Raw genomic sequence first — 20,468 nt, forward strand, 5'->3', positions numbered from 1 at the left:
AGGAAAGAAGCGGATTTTTTTTTTTTAAGTGTTGTGAGAACAGGAATGTTTCTTTTTTAGCCAATTCCACATACTTTTTGTTATAGGAGAAGATGTGGTCTGAGGGTTTTAGCGGAGGCTAAAACAGGGGAGAACTGGATCTCTTTTGGTGGCGTATCAAGTGAATAGGAAATAATCGAAAATACTGCATTAAAAACTGAGTTCAGCAGCAGCTCCAGGCGAACCCTGTTCCACAGAGAGCCCTCCCTCCCCTCACCTGCCCAGCACCCAGCAGACCTGCACCGCTGTGGGCAGATGTGCAGGTTTGATCCATTTCCACCCTTTGGCCAAAAGACATTCCTTCAATCATTCCCTCCTGGGAACTGAGGTTGTGAGTGTTTCTCTGTTGGTAAAATGAAGCATGTTGGCTCCCAGAGGCTGTTGCAAGGCTGTGTTCAGGGGTGTGTGTTGCATGGTGGACAGACAGGTCTCTACAGGGATTCCATTGTGATGCTCTCACACATCCTGGCTGATTGGCAGCCTGTGGCTTTGCTTGGACTGAGCACATCGAACGTCCTTGCTGGGTGTGGTGCTGCAGCAGCCTCCTGCCTTGTATCGACTATTTCTCTTTCCCCACCTGCTGCCTGGGCTGAAATCAGAGCTCAGACCATCCGCTGTCATCCCAGCACCCTGTCTCCATCACACCCTGCTCAGTGGAAGGGTGATGGAGTTTTTCCAGGACCCCGTGTGACACACACATCCCCTGCTGAGGACATTCACTGGTCCCATCCCCTCAGACACACGTCCAGGTCTGCCAACAGCCTCGTCTGTAATGATGGGTGGGCTGCTACATAAGGCAAGCTCTCATCAGTTTATATTTCTGCTTTTCTTCCCTTTAATAATCTAATTTTGTACATCACTGTGTGGAATCCAGATACAGATAATCCTCCCCCAGTTATCACCACCCTGATTGTACCCTATGGAAATCTGTGTGCTGCCTGTGGGAGCTGGAGAGATGGGGGTGCTGTGCTGGTCTAGAGACTGTCTGGAGGGGTTTCAGCAGGTAATGGATAGCTCAGGGTCACAGGAAGGGCTGCTGGAGACACTTTTCATGAGCACTTGTGGAGAGAATGACCTTTTGTGTTTGCATCTCGCCCTGCACTTTGGTACAGGGGATAGTTGGCAGCTATTGAAAACTGAAATATTCTGATTATTGCAGAGGAGAAACTCACAATTTTCTCTGAAAAACTTTCACACCAAATGGAAATCTTCTGACAAACTATTCAGCCAGAACGACCTTTTGTACTGCAGAACAAACTGTGATGAACATTTTTCCTACCAGGTTTTTCTTCTGACATTATGAATCTTGATGGGGGATTAGCTAACACAGTTCGTTATCAGCACATGCAGCATCGGAGACGAGGACTTGGAGCTATGTGAGATCTTGAAAACAACCATCTGATGCCAATAAGCAGTTTGAGATGCTGCCTGAACCAAAAAGCAGGATCCATGGGCTAAAGTTGGTGCTAGTGTTAATCCCAGCTATGGGTAAAGTTGCCCCAAGGCTGAATTTGCCTCAAGAGAGTCAAGCTGGGAAGTGGATTAACTTCTAAGAAACTCAGAGTGAATGAATTAGGGGTATTACTTGGTAAGGTCAGCAATTAAATCATGAGTCCATTGCAGAGGAAACAGGATGCATTTCTAAAGGGCTAAGAATGGCCCCTTTGCTAGATTTATGGGGCTGAGGTGATGAGCGAGAGGTCAGATAATAACCTTTCAAACCACCAAGGCAGACCAAATATGCTTTGCCATCGCCCGCTTGCTTTTCAGTGTATGTGTGTCATGTTTGGAAAACAAGGCCCCGTCTGTCCCGGCCGAAACAGCAGCAACAAAATAACGCTGCTTGTTAGGGAAATGCCACCACAGAAAAAAAAAAAAAAAAAGATAATTGAAACATTCAGGCTGGCAGTAAATGGGGATAAAGGCAATAAATCCTGAAAGCACACTGCCTTATCTCGGGCAGGAGCTGCCGGCGCTACTCTTTGGCCAGTGTTCCGCCAGCGCGGGGAGGCTTCGGCGGTGCCCGGTTATCTGGAGGGTCGGCCTTCAGCCAAGGCCACCAGCCTGCAATAGAACAGGGATGCTGAGTGAGGAGAGATACCTGTCCCTCCTCCTGCTGCAGCTGTTGTCCCTCACAGTCACAGAGGGAAGCAGCTGCACTGAACTGGGGTTCGCGAACTAACCCTGCAGACGCACGGTCAGCAAAACGCTGCAAAAGGGTACGAAGCTGTGTCAGGGGAGGTTTGGGGTGGATATTAGGAAAAGGTTCTTCACCCAGAGGGTGGTTGGGCACTGGAACAGGCTCCCCAAGGAAGTGGTCACAGCACCAAGGCTTCCAGAGCTCAAGAAGCGCTAGGACAACGCACTCAGGCACATGGTGGGATTCTTGGGGCTGATCCTAGGGATTCTGAATTTTAACATTACTGAGAGTAAGTGGTCAAGGAACCCCTATAGTTCACCTACAAATCTGGTAGGTGAAAAAAATGTTCTAAAGTTTCCTTCTGGATTTATGTACAGCTGAAACGCGAGCAATAGAGGGGGGAAACCTGCAAACAAATACAGTATCCTCGAGTCTTCTGCTTATTACATGGCAACAGAGGTATGTGATGCTGCAAAGCTCTTGGCTTGTGGCCTCACCCTGCTCTCACACAAGTCTGGAGAAGTTATGCAGGTCCAATGGGAATCTATGAATTTTAATGAGGAGTATCCCTGCTTCCCACCGTTCTTGCCTTTGTGACAGGAGTGAGCACAGAGATGTGCTGCAAGGCAGCTGGATGATAGTGCTGCCCAACAGTGCATCCCGTGGCTTTGTCCATCCAATTTTCCACACTCAGTGCCCACTCTCCTGATGTGGTGCTGAGGTTTGTCTGGGAGTGGCTTTTCAGCTGGCAGGCTGGGCAGCCCAGCCCCAGCCTGGCAAAAAAGGGTGCTGCGATGGGACATGGGCTCCAGGGAGCACATCAAGGCTGGAGGGCCTCAGTCCTTCTGTGCAGGGCAGCTCCCCTTTGAGGTTTTTCAGAGCCCCCCCTCTGCCCTTTTACTTGCTTTGATGTTCTTCAGATGGATACAGGATTTCCAAATGCTCGACTACAGAAAAAAAAACGTAGAGGAGAATGCTGTTTCTCCCCCACACTTCTTTCTCTCATCAAGGGCTTGATCCTGCAAGTACTACTGAGAGAAAACTGCAGCTGGTGGGGAAATTATGTTTTCCAAGACCACTCCAAGGTGGGCAGTAGCACAGAGCAATTGGCTCCTGTCTGTGTTGCTTTGTGCTCGACAAGCAGCAGCCAGAGACTCTCCAGGGAAACCTTCTTTTCCTAAGGTGCCAGTACAGCTCCTTACACGGAGCACAGCAGTCTGAGGTCCTAAGGCATTGCTGTCAGACCCCAGCTTGCTATGGAAATGTTGCTCTGGTGAGGATTACATCTCTCTGCAAAATGCAGCCCTTTCTTCTTCTCTGCTGCAGTAATTTTTTCTGCAATTATAACTTACACTGAACAGCTCAAACTGCAGGCACTAACACAGAGCAGGCTGCAGCCTCCCTCTACCTTCAAATGGACAGCATGGGTCAGATGGCACCAGGATGTTTTCAGGATGAATCACTCACTGCCTCTGTAACGAACATTCCCATAACCTAAATCTATCAAAAAGAACATAAACCACATCAGAAGCCAGTTCTCAGATACTCATTTAATAAGACTTTGGAAATCTCTTGTATTAAACAGATCATCTCTTTATAGGAGAATGGAGCTGCCCTAATTATACAAAGGGTGGAAAAGGACACTCTTCCATCTGGGAAGGCTGTTTAACTTTTTCTGGCTTTCTAAAAAGCCATTGCCTTGTAAACTGAGCATTCCTTCACTGTTCTGGTAGACACAACATTCCCCATGTCCAAACCAAATGCTGTGCAAGGCCTGCTTTTCTCCCTGTGGAGCAGCAGTACCAGATCTGGCCAGCCTGGACACCCACGGGCACAGCCCCACAGGATTCAGCAGTGCAAACAGGCTGCTGCTGGCTGCCCCTAAAGCATCCTATTTGGAGCATGACATGCTGCCAAACACAGTTATGGCTTTTGCATGGGGTTCCTCAGCAGTGGCCTCTTGCCTGTTGTTCTTTGGAAGAAAAAGGTGTTTTGAGAACCCCCTTCTCCCTCCCTCACTGTCCTGGAGTGGGGTGTGTGCTGAGATTCAGCTACAGGTGATGTGGTCAAGCAAGAGAAGCCAGTCTGCAATCATTTGATTCCCTCCTCTGTGATCTGTGTGATACAGACAGTGATTCCCACCCCTCCCTTCCCTATGGGCATTTTAAATTTGAGAATCAGAGTCAGTGTGCTTGTGGGGACCTCACCAGGGTGAGCAGCAGCCTCTGAAGCATTGAGCTGGTGGCTCTGAGGTTTCCCTGTATGACTGGAGATAAGATGAAGGAGATCTGATGAGAACCCCAGATCTGCAGGAAGAGGAACTGCTTCATGGCAAAGGCTGCCTCATTTCTCACCAGCCCCCTGGGCAATGAGCAGGGCCAGGTCCCCCCCACTGCCCACCGAGAAGGGCAATGTCTCAGGACACTAAACAGCATCCTTTGCTTGCAAACCTTGCACAGCTTTTTTCTGCAGGTGAAGAACCAATTGTGAGTAGCAGTGAGGTATCAACTACTAACACCAAGTTAGATCTTCTAGAGAAGATCTTAATTCCATGTTATGATAATCCCAGGCACTTTTATTTGACACTGGTAGCTTTTATTATGGGTTTCCTTCATCTGTGGGTGATAATATATTCCATTTCTGCTTGTGTGTATGCTCTGGTGGATGCTATTGTACAGCTGATGGGCCTTAAATCCATGCTTTGTGGAAGGTATATATCTTTCCAAAGGTTTTACATTACTAAAGGTAGCAAGTTACAAAATAAAACCTTTGTTGCAAGTATCATTTGAAGTTAATCTTCATATAATCCACAGTAAATATTTATGCGCAATGCAAAAGTGACTGGATTTGTTTACAGTTTGAAATTGTTGGAGAGAGGATTCCATATAGATTAGTCAGCTAATCTGCTGTAATCTGCTTAGAAAGCAACTGAAATGGGTTTTCTTTCACTGAATCATGTTAGCACTCTGTATGCAGTGACTTCAGATAGGGAAGGGATTCGGGCACAAAAGGGCATTTACCTTGTGGGTGCTCACAGCATTGCTTGCATTGCAGGAGAACCATAAATTTCCTCTTCTGCCTTAAAGAAGGGGACAGCTGCAGTGACTGAATTTAAGCTGAGACGGGTGTCAGGATCTTCTTTCCCATTTCCTTGCTGCAGCATTTGAACTGTATTGCCTGGGGATAAACTGGTCTTTGATGAGGCACCTGCGAGGTGTCTGCACAGAAGTCATCCTTTCTGAATTGATTCTGTTTTATTTCACTCCCTCCTAAGGAGATCTACAGGAGGTGCCTCTACCTAGCATGCTCCTGAGTTGATAAGGAAAGCATCCTGCTAGTTTTCTCAATGTTTCTAAGTTTTGGGAGGAATGGGAAATTGTCCTGTATCCTTCAATCGCAACTCAACTTTGCTCACAAGGGAGTTGCAGCTCAAGATGGAAAAATATTTTAGATACTCCCTGTGCTTCACAGAAGGTCTCTGTGGGCATACATGGGACAGGTGTGTCTCCTCTGGGCTGCAAGGTCCAAGCTTGGATCTCTAACATCCCAAGGAGTGAAGGACAAAGACTGGGCAGCAAACTCAGAGATCTTCCTCCAACCAACCAAACAATGAGCTTGGCTGGGAGGCTCAGCTCACACATGGCAGAGATGGTGTGGATGGTGATGAAAGCCCATTCTGTGGCTGTTCACAGTGCACTAACATTCAGAGGTTGCAGAGGGATCCCTCCAAGCCCTTGTCCCTGGTATGGACATGCATGCTGAGGTGGCCTCACTGATACAAGGTTCTGGCTGCAGCATGGGCAAGTCCCGAGCCCACTGCACCCTGTCTCTCCAGGACATAGGCAGGCACCAAACAGAGAACAGCCCTGCCAGGAGAAAAGCAGGCTGAAACAATCCATTCTGGGGTATGAGGCCACTTTATTTCCCATTTACCCTCTGCACCATGGGACCAGCCAAGTGGACATCATTGGAGCCCACTGACATGCAGGATGGGGTTGGCTGCAGCTCCCTGCTCCTCACTCAGCAGGCTGGGCACCCCCCTGCCTGCAACCTGCTCCTCCTTCCTGGTCAGAGCAGTGGCTGCAGTCCAGCTCTGCTTCTGAAGGTCGAGACCCAGAACCTCCCCAGGGAAACCCAGGGAAGGCAAAATACACCTTACCTCATCCCATAAACAGCAACACGGGCAGGACCACGGCTCCCAGTCTGGGAGGGGACCTGGCCCATCACCTGTGCTGCCCCCGGCAGATGCATCAGCTTTTGGTGTCAGGGCTGTCACTTTTTCCCCCTTTCACACATCCCCAGTGCCGGTAGATCATTTCAGTGTGGGTCCCTCTGAATAATACATTCATCCACAGTCCTTCCCCCACCCCGTCCTCAGCAAGGCCTTCACGAGTTGAATACGGTGGCTCGGCTCCAGCACACACAGCTGCCATCACTGCTGCAATTCTTTTGCCTTGAGAAAAAGCATATACAATTTAATATGCTCCTGGCACAACAGCTTTTCTGTAGCAGAGGAGGCGGGTTTGTTTATGGCTATTTTGATAGGGCTGCTTTCATCCGGACACAGGTTCTGCTGCATCTTCCCGCTTGCACAAGGGTGCCTTTGTTGGGCTGGTTCTCATGTTCCTCGGGAACCTCTGCCCATTTTGGTACCTTCTCCTGCCCTCTGCAAACCCAAGGTTTAAAAAGACCTCCTTGGCTAATCCTGTTATTCTCTAAAAGCTAAATCCTGGGCTAAGAGCCAGAAATGCAAGGCAATAGGAGAGGGTGTGATGCTTTACTGGATATGTGTCAAGGATATGAACCATCCTGCCATCTCATGGGAATTTGGCCCATGGAGCAGAGCTCATGGTGCTTGCGGTGGGCTTAAAGGCTTTCCAGGGTGGGGAGCAGCTCTGTTGCTTTCCCAGACAACCTCAGTCTCGCCAAGAGCCACATGAACCATGTGCAGGGGCATGACTCCTTCCTCCTGGCAGGGCCAAGTCCAGGGCTTGTCCATCTCTGCAAGAGCTGGTGCTGAGAGATGCAGATTCTCCTCCAGCAGCGATTTCCAGAGTCACTGTGAACAGTGACACATCTCCCTGCTGAGCTCCCCAGCCAGGGTGGGGTGTGCAAGAGATGCACCTCCAGGCTGGGAAGTCTCAGTCAAATAACCCAGAGTCTGCAAGCGTAGCCAGCTACTTCTGTCTGGCAAAATGCTTGAGCTGCCCCTAGTTGAGGAGGAGAAACACCTCTCGTGTTTTTCAGATGCTCAGTCTGTTCCCCCTCGCTGTCATAGTGGAAATAAATGGTGGGAGGGTTTAGCCAGCACTAATTCAATCTGAAGTTGCTGCGACTTTGTGCTTGGCCCTCAAGTGCAACCGAGAAAATGAAACCGGCGAGAAACACAACTGATCACCCGGCCATCAGAAACACATGGAAACGAAACAGAGTCACTCTGTGGCGCACATAAATTCCACACATGTGGAGGAATGCAAAGCAGCTATTGTACCCCCACTTTGCAGATCCATGTCACTATTTTCCCAGTTTATCTGGAAAATACATACTGCATGGTACTGTACGTCGTATTTCACTGCTATGCACCATGATGTCTTCTAATGGAACAATCGCCATGCTTGTAGTCTAAGGGCAATACAAAAGTGCTTTCAAATAATAACAATACATTTTCTGTATAAAGAGGATAGGGAGTAGCCACTTCCCAGAAAGGCTTGATTTCCCTGGAGCCAGCAGTATGAACATCCAGAGCGCCAGTAACAGCAGGCAGTGGTGAGAAATTCCCTACCTCATCATCAGTCTATACATCCCGTTTCCAACTGCCAGCTCTGGGAAGAGCGGAGGCTGTCAGCACCCACCGAGGGTAAGGTGAATGTACCCAGCAAGCCTTGGCAGCATGAGGCTCCATTTATCCCATCAGGGCTTGGGCGAGGGGCACTTTTTTGGCAAACCAACTCTTTCGGCTTCGAACCAAAGCTGTGAGTAGAGGAGCAGCGTTCTCACAGCCCAGCTCCCAGAGATCACACAGCAGCACAGCATCTGCCAATTCATTCAGCACTGCTGGCCCGTGCAGCAGCATGGCATGCCACTGTTCCACTTTTGGAGGCAGTTTATACTGGAATAGGAGCAGTCTTCTTGGGCAAAATGATTATTTTTTTCCTCCATAAGATCTCACAACTTTTTTAAAGAGAACTTTGCACACTTAAAATTGCTGGAGCACAAGTGCATGGGATATGTGGTGCAGCTGGTCTGGGCTGTGGAGGCTCTCTCTGATACTTGTGCAGAGAGTGACTTGAAAACAAGGATTAAAACACATCTGGGGAGGGGCTGGTGCACTCAGAAGTGAAAAGTAACCCATGCACATCTGAGACAGGAGTCAGAGCAGCCCAAGGAGATGCTCATGCTTTGCTTTCCTTGCCCAGGCAAAGGGTAACCTCTTTTCTAAAAACTGAATCCAGATTTTTAGAAATCAGAAGAATCACTCTGGTATTGGAGCCTGATCAAGCACAAAAAAACATCCTCAGCCTTCAGAAAAAAAACAGATGGCTGCAGATGCCAGCTCCTTTGGCCAGGCAGCATTTCCAGAGAAAAGGCCAGCTTGTTGTGTGAGTGCTGCATCCAGATACAACTCTGTGGAGCAGCAAAGAGCCGTGGAGAAATCCCCTGAGGAGGAGGAGCATCCAAGCCAATGTGTTCCCGTAACATCAAATTTCCAAGGCTACACATATGCTCATATCCAAATATGTTCTCCTTCTCTGGAGGGAAGAGGGACCTGCAGAAGTGACTCTGGCTGGAAATGCTCTTACAAGTTTCTGAGCAATCGTGTGCACTTGAAGCTCCAGTCAGAGTTGCCAAATCAATAGAAACAAGTTAAAAAACCATGCCTGGCAATGTAAGAGAGTAGATAATTCAGTCTCTACACAGTGAAGTGGTCTTTGGATCAACTGTGAAACTTTAAACTGGTTGGTGCTCAGAGTCACCTACTCTGTAGTACTCTGCTAAGTCCCATCCACCTGCAACAGTCTGGGGATACTGCTGCAGTTGCAGTGACTCTGCATCCCTGTGGCACTGTGATGAGCAGAGAGCAGTGGGATCTCTGGCTCTCTTTAAGGAGGTCATCATGGTTTTGCCTCTGCACAAGATAACATTCTCTCTGCTATACAGAAATGAGCACAAAGAACAAACACAATTTCTTCCATAAATAGATAAGTGAAAGTATTTATGCCCCATTTAAGACTTAAAACTGAATGGGATCCACACACTTTGTGCAACCTTCACAATGGAAGAAATGACATCCTTCGTGTGGTGACTCCACTTCCAAAGACCCACAACCCAGCAGGCAACAGCCCAACTGGTGTGCACTGGGGTTACTTGGTTCTCCAACAGGTCTTGTTTCCCACCAACACCTGAGCAGGTAACATGGTGTCAGGCTGTGCTTGCTCGATGATCAAGGATTCACGGAGTTCATATGACTCCACGAATTTAGGCACCCAGTGCCAAGAAGCAGTGGGAATGCCTGAGCGAGCCGACAGTAATGTGATACACACACACCAAAGCCTGGTCAGCCACATGGGCCTTGTAAAAACCTGAGGTGCAATTAGTTTCTATTAAAAAAAAAAAGTCTTTTCTTTTGTCTCAGGAGTCCTGAAATGGCTGCAACACAATTAAAACCAACCGAAAAAAGGATGACAATGAGGAGTGGTGAGATGCTCTTTTCTGGGGAGCGTGGGCTGGTAATGTCCTTCTGGAAGGACCTCAGAGAGAGTGGTCACTTTTGATTACTACATAATATGAGTAATTCTCTGGAAAGACCAGTCCTTCCCTCCTGAATCATAGCAAAGGGGGGAAAAATAACACATTCCAAAAATGGAAAGCTGGACAGCCCTTGGATGCCGGGAGCCACCCAAGATTCCTGTGCAGGGGCCACTGCAGAGAAGCTGCATGGAGTGAGGCCACCGGCCCTGCCTGCTGCTCTGGGGTGACAGCTCCAGGTCTGGAGCCAAGCTTGGACCACAACAGATGTACTGATGTGGCCACCGAGAGCTCTGGCAGGTGGGGTGGCACCACCAACACATCGAACACCTCTTCCTCACCCAGAGGCCGTGCTGTTCCTTCAACCCATGCCTTTACCCTGAGGCATGAGGTACAGGTGGTTCTTTCAGAGGCTCTGCCTTCTCTGAGAAGTTTGTTCTCAGTGTAGCTCTTGGCCAGCCCACAGCAGGAACACAAGCCATGGCAGCAGCACAGTACATCTCTGGTGCCAAAAATGGGGTTGTGCTTCAGTCCCAGGGCAGATGCGCTCCTAAAAATCCATGTGTGGCCAGAAGTTGAGAGGAATGATTGGGAAAGATCCCTGGTTCAGTCAGGGCTTTGCCTGTGATGCTGGGAAAAAGGAGCAGCACTGGTGTTTGGGAAGGAAAGAGCCTGTTTTTCCCCAGGTCTCTCTACTGGCCATACAACAGACTCAGCAGCAGTCCTGAGGGTTTCAATTCTGGCACCTGAAAAACAACAGGAAGGTCCAAGAGACATCTCGAACCCCTCTTTCTTTATGTAGACATATATGGTTACATTTAAACAGAAATTTTTTTCTTCATGCTAATCCTCTACAAACCAGTTTGGTTTCCATTACTATATATAGCACTGGGAATCTTGGTCTATTTTTTGTCCCTTTGCATCTGATTATTTTCAGTAGAGTTCAAACTTTTGATGATATGCAGATTTTAACTAGAACATATCTACTGACACAGACTTCCATTAGTAATAAACCAACAAAGGCTACATATAACGTAGAAGAATTTTATTCATACTGCAATCCTGTCCCATCATCCACTGCAAATATTACAATTATCTTTAAAACATCACTGAACATCATTTTGTTCCACTTAAAGCACAGGAATCCTGGTGTTAAATGGTTACACTTCTCTTGAGATTGCTTATAACAGAGCCATTATTCAAACTTATTTTCCATGAGCTGTGAAGGTTTAAAGCAAAGAATCTGCAGTGTGTCTGTGTGCTCGAGTAACTTCTAAACAGTGAGTCTAATACTTGGTGTTTGACAAGACACGTGTCTTGCATATTATGTGAAACACTCACAATTTTTTTACCAACACAACAGAAATGCAATAAGTAAAAGAACATACTTGAGTGGCTGGTAACCTTTAAAAAATATTTCTTTTAAAAATTGCACAAGAGAATACAAAAACAGTGCAGCAAATAACCAAATGCATATACACTGATCTCTCTCTATAGGATGGGGGTCTGCCTATGTAAATGTATGTGATAAAAACTGCAAGGCTGGAAACTGTGAATGGTCATATTTAATAACACGTGCAAGAAGCATAACATAATCAAAATAAATAGCAGCAACGGATATACACTAAAGGGACCACTGAAATTATGCTGAAATAACTTAAGCACCTTTTAAGTGATGAGAGGAGCATGAAGTTGAGAAGCTTTTAGCTCTGTGAGAATCACTGCAGGCAGCTACTGGAATATTGGGCCCTTGGTGGGAGTCAACAGGAAAGTGCCAAGTTAGTATTTGTTAATTCCAAAGAAGAAAGCACATTGTGTGCCAGAAGGAGTAATTTTAGACATTTAGCCAAGTTCACCTACACCTCTAGTTTCAAAAGGGAGATTGCTGCTGTATTTCACCGCATAACCTTTGGCATATCAAAGGTACAGAAATTTTGTATTTACTCAGAAGAATGTTATTGTGAAGAAGAAATGGAGTTTTGCCCCAGCTGAAGAGCAGGCAGTGCTGTTTAGGGTGGCTGAGATGCAGAGTTTTGGTGCTGCTGGCAACAAGTTTACCTGCAAAGGAAAAGCTTCGCAAAGCGTAATCCCGATGATCCCATCCTTAAGGGCTGGGCAGATTCCCACCCTCGAGGGATCTGCAAAAAGCTCTGTTCAGGAGGAGCCCCATGTCTAGGCAGGGCAGCAACAACTGCCAGTGAGGCTGTGGGACTCTGGAGGGACCTGGGTTTGAGGATCGTGCTGCTCTTTGTTTCACAATGCCTGTCTTTTGGAAGAGAGGCAGCATTTTGAAGCACTTATTTGGCTTTCAGAAAATCTTAAAAAATTCTAAAATTTAGTCATATACTACAAGAAAGGCATTTGAATTTAATTAAGTGGATTTTATTAAAAAGAGGCTGCTGTATTTGTCCCTGATGTTCAGAGAAGTGGCTGAGGACACTCTGCTGAGTTTCGAAGCCCACTTAATTCAGCAGAGAAGTTCCCATTGAACTTGTAAGGGCTCTAATGCAAACTCTCATTTAAAAATAACTGAGGACAAATAACAGGTCTTAAAGGCCCCATTTGAATTCTTAGAAAACATTGTCCCTTGACCTCTTCACCCAGAAGACTGGAGCAGGCTGTTTGCCTTAGCATATCCTACAAAGCAGACCCAAAAGAGTTTGTGGCACAGAGGAAAATGGCCCCTATATCTTAGACACAAACACAATCACTCAAAAGCTCTACTTTTCCCTGGCTTGCTGGAATGATCAAAACCTTACTCCAACCTTCCCCTTAAATTGCACGACTGCCAATTACCCCATGGAGTTTCAGAACCCTCCAGTCCATAACCAGTGAAAGTCTTTTTGAAGTGACAGAAAGATATCACAGAGTCACAGACTGGTTTGGGTTGGAAGGGACTTGAAACACCAGCTAGTTCCAACTCCCTGCCATGGGCAGGGACACCTTTCACATCACTTGATCAAAAGAGCTTGACAAAAGGTGGATAAGACCAGCTTTAAAGATAATAAGGAAAACAGAAATTCATATGTATTTTAAATAGTTAAAACCACAGTTTTGAGCTATATGATCCAAAATCAGGTAAAAATCTTGTCTGCAAGCCAAGAGCTAGTCTTGTCCAAACAGTTATCTTCCCACTTCCATGATACATGAGATTTGAACTGACATCCAATACGTGACACAAACAGAAAAAATACACATAAAATGCACACTTTTTTTTTTTTTCTTTGTAAAGCTATGGAGCTGCACAGAGCAAATTTAAGTGCACAAGGTCACACAAAGGCAGCTTTCCAGAGGAATCATTTAGACGGTGAGCGAAATGAAACTGTTGTATCTCTGAATGTTTCTCTTGAGGATTTCAGAGCAAGGGCCCAGCACTCGTTCGAAGCGGGGCCGGTCCAGCTTCACACACTTCAGGGGTCCACGTGCCACCACCGTGGCAGCCCGGGGCCGGTTCAGCAGCAGTGCTATCTCACCTGGAAACGGGGACAAACACGCTGTCACACGCCCTGGGCCTCTTTTTTTGGAGGGTGCATATTCCAGCCACCACCCGGTTGCTTCGCTTGTAGAACATCTCCCTTTATATATCTCTTGATAGACACTTTACATAATTCTGTTGACAGTACAAATGCATTACACATGCATAATGCATGCGTGTAAAATGCCTTTGAAAACAAATGCTTTCAGACTGTTTTGCTGATTCTGGATCTGTCTCCTGCCAGCCTCACTGGTGTAAACCAAGGAATGGATTCAGCCTCCCTGAAATCTCTCACTATCGCTGAAAGCAGCGGCTGACCTGCACATAACCCTTTGCATGTGAGAGTAGAACACTAATTAAGACAATAACTACTTGATCCAGACATGCCTGTCTTTCTGAACCATGCTTAGCTGAGTTTTCTTACCGAAATAATCTGATGGACCAAGTCTTCCAACTTCCACGTACTCCTCGTTGTCAGACCTGCGCTGCAGGACGGAAGCTGTGCCCTGGGAAGAGAAGTGCAGAGGGTCAGCTGGCTTTGCTCAAACCTGTTCTGCTTTGAAAAGCATCCACTCCTGGGTATTTCCTTTTGCATGTCACACTCCTTTAGTTCTGCCGTGGGAGAGATGACAATTTCAGTCAATCCCTGATATAAGAATGAAAGAAATTAAAGAATTTTAAAAAAATCCATCAGCAGAGCAAACGATTTCTCTGTTGTGGATTGTTTGGATGCAGACATATTCAGCTAATAGAGAGAAGAGGAACAGGACAGAACCCAGGAACTCCTATTTAACTAAAGCACATCACGCTGTGCAAATGTATAGTTTGAGATAATTTAAAAATACATTCTGGGTGTATGCAGAACCTTGCAAGAGAGAAGATTTACATCAAAAGGAATGAAAAGGCAATTTTCCCAGTCACAATTCTGGGACATGATTTTGTAAGACAGCAACTAGAGTTTATTCCTCACCTGATCTATTGCTGAAATTAATGGTAAAAGGAGTTTTTAATGCTTGTTGCAACAAAGGGTGATTTTAAAATTTTTTTTTTAGTGGCTTTGCCTGCTTGTGGCCTGTAGTGATCTGGACACCTGTGAGTCAGTCACTGGAGAGATGGAATGTGTCTTGTCTCCACTACCCTTAATAACTGCTGTACCTGACACGTGCTAATACATGTCAAAACTCAGTTACAGTCTATTTAAACCTTCAAAGAGGTTTTACATGCAGAAATATTCTGACCTGGAGGAAATCTTAAATTATTGTGGCATAAAGCTTTTGTAGAGGAGCAGAGAAGGTATCTGCTTTTCTGGAAAAAAAATTTACAGTAACATATGAGTCTTCTGAGTCTTCTGAGTCTGAACCAAAAGCATAGGGAAAGGCAAAATGTTAACATATTTTGATTGTAACTGAAAAATATAAGCCTCCTCCAGTGCAGAGTATTCAGTGCACATTCACTGGCTGCAAATATTCTGCAGCCTCCTTCCACCAAAAGACACTTGTGCACCTCCAGGTATGGTGGCAGATTGAGAGACATCCCAAATCACCTTGGCTTCAATGCAGCTAAAGGTGCTCAGCACCCTGCAGAACCAGCCCTTCACTTTTTTACTGTGTTTAAATACAACCTATAGTAATCCCACACATTGTCAGGGCTGCTTCAGGTCTGCCTTTTGCTTTCCTAGGACCTAGGGGGCCCAGGAATAACCCAAAGCTGCAGGATATCCACTATGATGTAGCAAATGATCATAACTTGCTTCCTTCAGAACAAGCACAACTAAGTTGCTCTAACACTCCTGTATTGCATCATGTCCTATTTCATAACAGGGTTATTTTTGAGCCCACAGACTTTACAAATTGCTGGGCCACTCTAGGTTAACTCATGTGCTATACGAATGAAGAGGTAAATCTTGTTTCTTCTGTCAAGTTTTCAGAAAAAATTCCTTGTCCTTGCTATAACTAAACTGTTCCAGCAAAGCTGCTGTTTCCCAAGATCTTCCAGTAAATCTGCAAGGGCATGAAAATGCAAAGACGTGTGATGAGCGCTGTTACTCACACTCACTGCAGCCTTCAGAATAGACACACATTCACAAGCAGCATTCTCAGAAATACCCCACACAGGGAATAATGTGTGTATCGACCTCTCTCTTGCCAAACTTCAGATCAGGTGCAGCTCACTAAACTGATGCTGTTCTCATTGCCTGTGCAGAGTACATGGATTCAGCTTCAGAATCGCTTCCAGCCCTTGTTGTCCTCTCCATCCCCATCTGGAGCCTGGCAAAAAACTAACCCCTTGACCCAAATAGCTGTCTGCAATCCTTGTCTCCAGTCTCTTTCCCAAAACTGTTTTTTTTTTTTAAATCTTTTATTACAGATGTTTTATTACATAAACCAAGAAAAAGTCCCTGAAGCAATCACACTGACCGCCCAGGTCAAACGAAGAAAGGCCTCAATTCCCCACTGCTCACCTTGAGCATGTTGCCATAAAGGTAATCACAATATCAAGCAATATTGCTTTCATCTCCCCGAGTGTCAGCTTTTATTGTGGCTAATATTTTTCTGACAAGGTCCATATGATATAAGACTCCAGTAAGTCAGTCTCCTGAAGCAATTTCTTCCACTGTTCCACTACAGTCGGCCTTTTTAATCCAAGAAACACCATGATATCTGTTGGAGAAGGACAGATGTGTCTGGCCTCCACAATAAACACTTGGCTTGGCAGGATAAAGCAATGCATATTCCAGATACATATTTTTCCACTCTTGTTTTAACAGTCACATAGGCTTTTCCCGTTGCCCAGTGAGAACAGGTCTATCATGGAGCAAAAACAAGTTTCCTGAAACCCTGACAGCGAGCACCCAGATGTCAGCTCTGATTACACTGCTTGGCCTCTCGTTGCACCAGTCACCAGCTCCACAAGTACATCCTGGAGCATTGTTGGAGTGACCTTCACGGGAAGACTGTCCACCCCGTGAAACAAAGAAGATGTATTTATAATTGTCTGTCTGTATCACCTTCACTGTGTGTGTCTTATCTCTGGAATCAACGCTACTCTGACTGTGTTAGAGGAAGAGTCCAATTCTAGGCAAACAGTGCAACTGGGGCAAAAACAGTACAGGAATGAAATAATGTGGAATAAAACATAATACAGAATAAAATGCTACAGGAACAATCCTTTATTCCCGTATGAATTCAGTATTGACCCTTACCCTTGCCCTCATCACAGATTTCATGGCTGTATTTCATTTTATTTTACTTGTCAAATCTTTCTGGTGAAGTTTTTGAGCTTTCTATCCTTCTTATGCTTTAGCAAATCCCACCTCCTAGAAATTATAGGACTGAATAAATCCTCTGAGCTCTGTCCTGGGAGGCATGGGCATTATCTAGCAAGGATCCAGGGGCTTATCACTTTCTCTCCCAAATGCATTTGGTCTCACTGGGAAAGATTTCTCCTTAAACGCCATACAAAACTTGGCAAGATCAATCCCTGAAACAAACTGCACAATCTTAGATTTGCAGGATCAGGCTGTTCAGTGCTGCCCAGTTTAAAAAACTGCCTTGCACACTCATAGCCACTTCAGCCTCCTACATCACCAAGCAAACACTACAGTGCACAGGCTCAAAGACTGTCGAGAAGTTTGACACCATGTAATAAATCAGGTCTTTGTGACAATATTAAACTGAAGGCAGACAGACATGTCTTTCTGCTAGCAGACACTTGGGAGTGAAATTACGGGCTTTGGGGGATCCAGGAATATTCCCTTTCAGTCACTGGGGAGTGCCTGCATTCCCAGGAACCGATATCATTAACCTCCTCTCCTCTCCTCTCCCCCAAGTAAATATGGGCATCTTATTGCAAAAATAACAAGAGTAGGAGTTCCCAAAGCAATGTGCCATCACCACCTCTCTGCCACCCTCACCCCACACACCTGCCTGCTCCCTCTGTCACTGTCCTGGGGCAGTGCTGGGAGTGTTTATTTGACTCCTTCAAATGCATCAGCAGTTTGGTTTGTAAAAATTTATGGCTCAGATATGGCACCACAATTTAAGATATAAAAAATAAATTAAGGTTTATAATCCATGAGCTCCCATCCTCTCCAAAGTAATGAGATTTTGATAGATGTTTCACTTCTAAACTTTTGGACCCTGCAAATGAGTGAGACATCCTACAATACAAAGACAGCAGCCCATCTGGATCAACACTGAGATTCCCAGGCCTTATCCTGCAGGTACTTACAAGCACTAATTGCTTCAGGAGCCCTGTTTTTATATTTAAGTAGGAGTCCTATAGCCAGCAGTTGGCCAAAGTAGCCTGGCTACAAAAGACAAGTGTGATTCATGATGCTAAAAACTGAAATACTGTATTTTTTTCCTCTATTCCAGATCAGTGGATCAGATGGGATCACTCTCAGGCAGCACAAGGCAAAGTGTGGTAGCTTGTGATACCCCTGAGTGGGACAGGCTGTGCAGGATGGGCTTCACCAGGGCCAGAGGGTAGGACGGGAAACCCAGTGCTGTTTTAGAAACTTTTTGGTATAAAAGTCAGTCATGTTGATCTTTTGGTTTTGCTTGTCTAACCACCCATTTTAGAGACATAGCAATCAGTAAAAAATCTGGTGAGGCTCCATCTGTGATAAAAGATAATTATTAAAAAGGAATAATTATTAAAATTATAAGAAAATAATTCCAATTTTCATAAGCAGAAAGTTACCTCTTCTATTTCCATTTTTATTTCATACCTTTTTTTTTTTTTACTTTAAAAAAACCACAGAAGACAATTTTTCCCTCATGGCCTCAAAATGTTACATTTTTATCCTAGTTTTGAGCTTAAAAAGTTTTTCTAGCCCATTTTATTTTTCTCTTCACCACTCATTACAAAGAGCAGTGCAGTCTATGGAATTAGAGATGGAAAGGTCAGGCTGATCCATCTGCGTTTGCCATTAACTCCATCGATTGCAGCCACGAACATACCTTTGCTCTTTCTCACTTTGTTAATCTGCACACTCCATAATTCTCACATTCAAAAGATAAGTTTCCCCTCACTCCACAGTCACATAAACCCTCATTATATGTCACTATTAAATCTCTGCAAAGTTACTACAAAAGGCAAAGGAAGGGGCTGTGCAGTGGAACAAAACGCCCCTGCTCGCCCGGTGAAGCAGAGGGACTGGATGGGAGCTACAGCTCTGAAATGAATTAAAAGATCTGTCACACAGTATGATTCTGGCAGTATTTTATTAAATTGCAGGCAAGACAAGGTTTGTGGAAGTAATATGTTTTATTAGACCAACAAGCAGGGCTAGAAAAGGGAGAAGAGCTTTTGGGCATATATGCCTTTCTTCAGGTTACCTGTTTCTCCAGGTATGGCTAAAAAAATCCACCATTCCCCTATCTACAAACACTGTCTGGGCCATGTTCTTTCACTATAATAGCTACAACCATAGTAAGTTACTCCTTATTTAAACATATCTGCCTGCTTACAGGTTAATGCATGCGATAAATCATTCATAGAGCATCTCCAAATCATTATCTTAAATTAAGGAGAGTCAAAAGCTACAGCTCCCAATGACATAAAATTCCTAGAAATTCCTGGGAGTTGGAACTAGATGGTCTTTAAGGCCCCTTTCAACCAAACTATTCCATGATTCTGTGAAACAGTGATTGCCTGGTGAATCTGGGAGACCTGTTTCGCCCACCATTTAAAAAACAGTAATTTAAATCAGTTCTGTTGTCTGACATGAAATCTCAGACAACTTTGGTCCAGTCTGGCAAACTTTCCTCTCATGACTATGGTTCAGGATGAGCCTGTTGCCATGGGTGGGTACAGGCTGGATTAACAGCCTTGGGTTTGCACTGAATGAAAAACTGGTGGCTGTTTGCTTTGCTTATCTCCAGCAAGTGGGTTCTTTCCTGCATCCATTAGGGTTCACTACAATTACAGTGCAAGGCAATCACCAAGCTAATGAGCTACTAAGAGCTTTTGAGAAAAAACATGTGACATTTTACACATTCAGCTTTTTAAATGTGGTTGTGACTCAGTGAATTTGGAGTTGCAGTGATTTCAGGGGATTTTCAGAGGGCCAGCACCTTGGGAATATGGTTAGGATTAATAATGCAAGGTCAGACAAGCTCTAAAGGCACCCTGATACCCACCCAATCTCCTTTAGAGAGTAGTGCTGCCAAAAGCACCTTCGCAGTGCAACAACCAGAGCATCAATGTCTATGATGATCATTATATTGTCAATATTAACTAATGCATCATAATCTTATTGGCCCTGATTCTCAACAACAATAAAGCACACCAAAATCTGGCAGAGATGGAAAGCACCTGTCACTGCCCAGCTGGCAGGGGTCCCACACATCAGAGTGATGGCACAGTTTGCTGTGTGTACCAGCTGTATCACACCTGCAGCAGACTGCCCTACGTATGACTAAGCTTCCAGCCCTTTGCTATTTAGACACATTTATATTAGTTTAGGAATAACACCCAGGCTCGAGAGAGAGGAACAAAGCTGTCTAGAGCAGTCACCAAAATAGCCACAAACATTAAGGTACTTTTAAAAAAGACAATCAATCATAAGCCAAGTGTAGCTTAAAACAGCAGCCGCAGGGCATTTCCTAGGGATATATGGGAGGCCAGGGTTAAGGCCCAGACATGACTACACCCAGCCCATCATTAATCACCAGGAAATGCCTTTGTCTTGATGGTTCAGTATTTAAAATCATAGATGTCTGACATGGGAAGACCTTTTCAATCGTTTTGTTCGTCCTCCTATTGCAGTACTTCAGACAATCTTCCCCTTCAGTGTTTATTTGATACAATCTGCATTAAACCTGTGCTGTACCTATGCATTCCCCCTGCAGTAAAAGAAATGTTATTATTAGATGGAAGAAGTCAAGATTCAGGCAAGGAGAGACCAGTAAATATAGTGAAAAAAAACAAAAAAAGCAGAATACACTGCACCAATTGCAATTTGCTTCATGGATGGAGACCCCTGCAATACTTGGGTGAAATAAAGTGGGGTTTGCACAAAAATTGGCATTTTTTTGCTAAGCCTTTTCTGTTGAAAGGCTT

At 45.2% G+C, this 20,468-nt stretch overlaps 1 protein-coding gene across 2 annotated transcripts in view; it reads right to left on the minus strand.

The window, feature by feature from the left end:
• Window positions 1-13,134: 13,134 nt before the first annotated feature.
• PRKAR1B (protein kinase cAMP-dependent type I regulatory subunit beta) overlaps window positions 13,135-20,468 on the minus strand; it is a 91,664-nt gene continuing 84,330 nt past the window's right edge. For both annotated transcript variants that reach the window (XM_027656589.1, XM_027656588.1), the window contains exons 10-11: window positions 13,825-13,906; window positions 13,135-13,398 (exon numbers count right to left, since the gene is read on the minus strand). In XM_027656589.1, the coding sequence (XP_027512390.1) occupies window positions 13,226-13,398; window positions 13,825-13,906 (255 nt within the window). In that variant the 3' untranslated portion in view covers window positions 13,135-13,225. The remainder of the gene's footprint in view (window positions 13,399-13,824; window positions 13,907-20,468) is intronic.

This window comes from Corapipo altera, unplaced genomic scaffold (assembly GCF_003945725.1).
Source record: "Corapipo altera isolate COAL_440 unplaced genomic scaffold, ASM394572v1 104, whole genome shotgun sequence".
Classification (NCBI taxonomy): Eukaryota; Metazoa; Chordata; class Aves; order Passeriformes; family Pipridae; genus Corapipo; species Corapipo altera.